Below are 4,168 nucleotides of genomic sequence, written 5' to 3'. Positions count from 1 at the left end.
AGCCATCAAAAGGAGATCAAGGGGATACAAAATGGAAAGGAAGAAATCAAACTTTCCCTATTTGCAGACAATATGATAGTATACATAAGTGACCCCAAAAATTTTACCAAGGAACTCCTACAGCTGAAAAACTCCTTTTAGTAATGTGGCAGAATACAAGATTAACTAAAAAAAAAATCAGTAGCCCTCCTATATACAAATGATAAATGGACTGAGAAAGAAATTAGAAACATCACCCTTTACAATAGCAACAAATAATATAAAATTCCTTGGGGTAATTCTAACTAAGCAAGTGAAAGACCTGTATGATAAGAACTTTAGGTCTCTGAAGAAAAAAATCAAAGCAGATATTAGAAAATGGAAAGATCTCCCATGCTCATGGATAGGTAGAATTAACAGTAAAATCGGTAATCTTACCAAAAGCAATCTATAGATTCAATGCAATCCCCATTAAAATCCCAACACAATTCTTCACAGACTTTGAAATAACAATACTTAACTTCATATGGAAAAACAAAAAAACCTGGGCTGGAGAGATGGCTCAGAAGTTAAGAGCACTGGCTATTCTTCCAGAGGTCCTGAGTTCAATTCCCAGCAACCACATGATGTTTTATAACCATCTGTAATGAAATCTGGTGCCCTCTTCTGGCCTTCAAGGATATATGCAGGCAGAACACAGTAGGCATAATAAATAATAAATATTTTTAAAAAGAAAAACAAAAAACCCAGGATAGCTAAAAGAATCCTGTCTAATAAAGCAACCTCTACAGGCATCACAATCCCTGAATTCAAGCTCTATGATAGACCAAAGTAATACAAAACAGCTGGCATAAAAACCGACATGGGGACCAATGGAATCAAATTGAAGACCCTGACATTAACACACACACACATGAACATATGATTTATGACAAAGAAGCCAAAACTGTAACAAGGAAAAAAGAAATCATCTTCAACAAATGGTGCTGGCATAACTGGATGTCAACATGTAGAAGATTGAAAATAGATCCCTATCTGTCACCGTGCACAAAACTCAAGTCCAAGTGGATCAAAAGCTCAACATAAATTCAGTTACACCGAACTTGATAGAAGAGAAAGTAGGAAGTAGTCTTGAATGCACTGGCACAGGAGACCACTTCATAAATAAAACACCAGGAGCACAGACACTGAGAGCAACAATTAAATAAATAAAATAAAAAACAATCTAAAAAAAGGAAATGCTTCAGATTCCTGCTTAGTGGTCATCATTACTAGAGTCCTTTTGTTGGGAAGGAGGATCTCTCCTAGCACCACAGTTCTTCTATAACCTCCATCTATACCTTACTCCTCACTAAAGAAACAAACTAATACAACAAGGAGAGATACAGGAATCAGAGGTAATCATTGCCAAGTAATACAACTAGGCAACATGATCTGAAAGAACCGATGGGTAAATATTGTCTAGTATTGTAACCAGGAGAATTCACTGATGAATCCAGCAATCTAAAGAAATAGTTGTAATGATCCACAAATATTCCAGTAGTCCCTAAAACTGAGGGAAGACATTCTTTCAAATCTATTCATAAAATAAACACTTTTCATAAAGCCCTTACTCTATAACCAAGTAAAGACACATTGAAAGAGACAAGTATCTGGCAGGGTCCTTGACTAAGAGCATGAGACTATCCTCCATGAGAGTACTAGATGCTTTAATTCATACTCAATGACACATTAAAAAGACCATTCATGATCAAGATGCCTTTGCTATGAACACAAGAATCAATGAACATACAAAAATTAACAAAGATCATAGCATAGTCACAACATTTAGTGGACATAGTCACCCATGAAGAGGAATGAAACGTCCCTGCCAAGGGCAAACATGGAACTAGAGAAAGTTTCACCACAAACAATCCACTTTCACAGACACAAAAATATTAATTTTTGTCTAGCTATGGACACATTCAGACAAGGGGACAAGTTTTTGTATTTTGGGAAGTAATAATCACATGACATGAGCAGAGAGGTGACATAGAGCTGGTGAATATTACCAGAGTTTACTACAGGAGAACTATGTAGTCCTGATCAAATTCCTCATTGTGTATATCCACACCACCAAAGTATAAAATAAGCCAGAACACAGCTCACAATGAGAAAGAAATGACTTTGAAAAAATGGAAAATCTCAGTGAAGAAGTAGAAATACAGGCAAATTTTAAAACAAAAAGTAATATTGTAAAAAGATCAATCAGCCCAGAGACGTCGCGGCTACAGCCATGGGTCCTGGCTGGTCGCCTTCCCGGCGCCTGTGGCCGCTGCTCTGGTGCGGGGTGGTCTTGCAGCGAGCGGGCCCGGCGGTGTCTTCGGCTCCCCGGCTTCCTCGGCTGGCAGAGCGATGGCTTTCGGCGGGGCCCGCGACCGGCCTGCCCCCGAGGCTGGCGCGCGGCCTGCACCGTGGGCCTCGGCCTGAGGAGCGGAGCGATGGCGAGGCTGGCCCGCAGCCGGGAGCCGCAGATCACATTGGCACCAAGTTTGACATCGACATGCTGGTTTCACTTCTGAGGCAAGAAAATGCAAGAGACATTTGTGTGATCAAGGTTCCTCCAGAAATGAGATACACAGACTACTTTGTCATCGGTAGTGGGACTTCCAGCCGACACTTACATGCTATGGCCTACTACATTGTGAAGATGTATAAACACCTAAAATGTAGAAGTGATCCGCATGTCAAGATTGAAGGGAAGGACACGGATGACTGGCTATGTGTGGATTTTGGCAGTATGGTGATCCATTTGATGCTTCCAGAAACCAGAGAAACCTATGAATTAGAGAAACTATGGACTCTACGTTCTTTTGATGACCAGTTAGCTCAGATAGCAGCTGAGACGTTACCTGAAGACTTCATTCTTGGACTAGAAGATGACACCTTATCCCTGACTCCAGTGGAGTTTAATGTGAATGAAACAGAGTGATGCCTTTCATCCCTTAGGCAAGTGCAGGTCTTAGCCCTGTCCTCTTGGGCACTGCAAGTTTTGTCTACCTCTTGGACATTCATGCTGATGACGGCCATGCAGAGAGACTTAGGTAAATGAGCTCACAGACCAAGAACCAGTATTCAGTTCCAGTTCTTCAGCACACTGCCTTTACTTTTGAGATCCTACTAGGATTACTAGCACTGATTGCCAAGATTAACTTAAGTTCTCTGTTCGGATTATTAAATTTGTTTAAATGTAAATCTTATTTACCATGAAATACTCCAAGTGGCAGAAGAAAGTAGAATATTTAGATGATTAGGAAAAGCCATGCAAATCTGTAGCTATTAGTTCATATTAAATAGGATAATCAAGGTTCACCTTAATGTACCAGGGGCTGCTGAAGAAGCAAAAAAAACCCAACAACTTACTGATAGATTGCTGCCTAGTGTAAGACACATATCGTAGGAACAAATTCAAGAACACTCAACTGAGAACATACTACAAAAAGCTGTGGCTTATGATAAAGACTTTATTCTGCATCAAGGTACCTGGAAAACGAAGCTGCATTTGGGGCACATTATAGATGAGAAATGATCCATATATGGTGAATACAAACTCAGGTATAGATTTACTTAGTGCCAGGTACTCCAGACTACTAATGCTTAAGTGAAAGTAAAACATGATTTGCCACTTTAAAAGGCTAGACGTGAAACATGGCAGAATTGAAACCAGCAGATATAAATGTAGCACCTGTAAGTTTAAAAAAAAAACCAAGTACTGGAAAAACCAGATATTGAGGAAGAGTTCTGGCCTTGAACACATCTCTCCTGAAATCAAAGCAGGAGAAAAGGTCACTTTTTTTTTTTAAAGCAGTTTAAATCCATCGTATGAAAGAAATATGAATGCTAGATGAATTCAATTGTACAAGGGGCACTTTTTGGTTAAAACTACGAAATAAACTGGTTTTATGAAAATGTTTAGGAAAACATTTAAGATCACTTTTATAATGTCTAAATGATGCTGGTATTCAGAAAAACTTAAATGCATGTAGAAGTTAATCTTGAAACACAAATGAGGCAAAATGATTTTTGAATGGTTACATGATGCCCTCAAGGCCAGTGGGCTATGACTGTAACCACCTTATGAACAAAGTAACAATTTCAGAGAGCAGCATGGCCTTGAGGACCACCCACAAGTGTCCATACAGGGTTTGCT

General features: G+C 39.4%; 1 protein-coding gene across 1 annotated transcript; it reads left to right on the top strand.

The window, feature by feature from the left end:
- The first annotated feature begins 2,247 nt into the window (after positions 1–2,247).
- Positions 2,248–2,950, top strand: LOC143270630 (mitochondrial assembly of ribosomal large subunit protein 1-like). The gene has a single exon (XM_076561289.1). The coding sequence runs from the start codon at positions 2,255–2,257 to the stop codon at positions 2,948–2,950; it is 696 nt and encodes a 231-aa protein (XP_076417404.1). The 5' UTR covers positions 2,248–2,254.
- The last annotated feature ends 1,218 nt before the right edge of the window (positions 2,951–4,168 follow it).

Source organism: Peromyscus maniculatus, chromosome 23, assembly GCF_049852395.1.
Source record: "Peromyscus maniculatus bairdii isolate BWxNUB_F1_BW_parent chromosome 23, HU_Pman_BW_mat_3.1, whole genome shotgun sequence".
Taxonomy (NCBI): Eukaryota; Metazoa; Chordata; class Mammalia; order Rodentia; family Cricetidae; genus Peromyscus; species Peromyscus maniculatus.
Note: the sequence above shows the minus strand (reverse complement) of the source record. Positions and strands in the feature narration are given on the sequence as shown.

Excerpts from the sequence above, each read along its gene's own strand:
- LOC143270630 (XM_076561289.1), top strand. The coding sequence starts at position 2,255 with ATGGGTCCTGGCTGGTCGCCTTCCCGGCGCCTGTGGCCGCTGCTCTGG.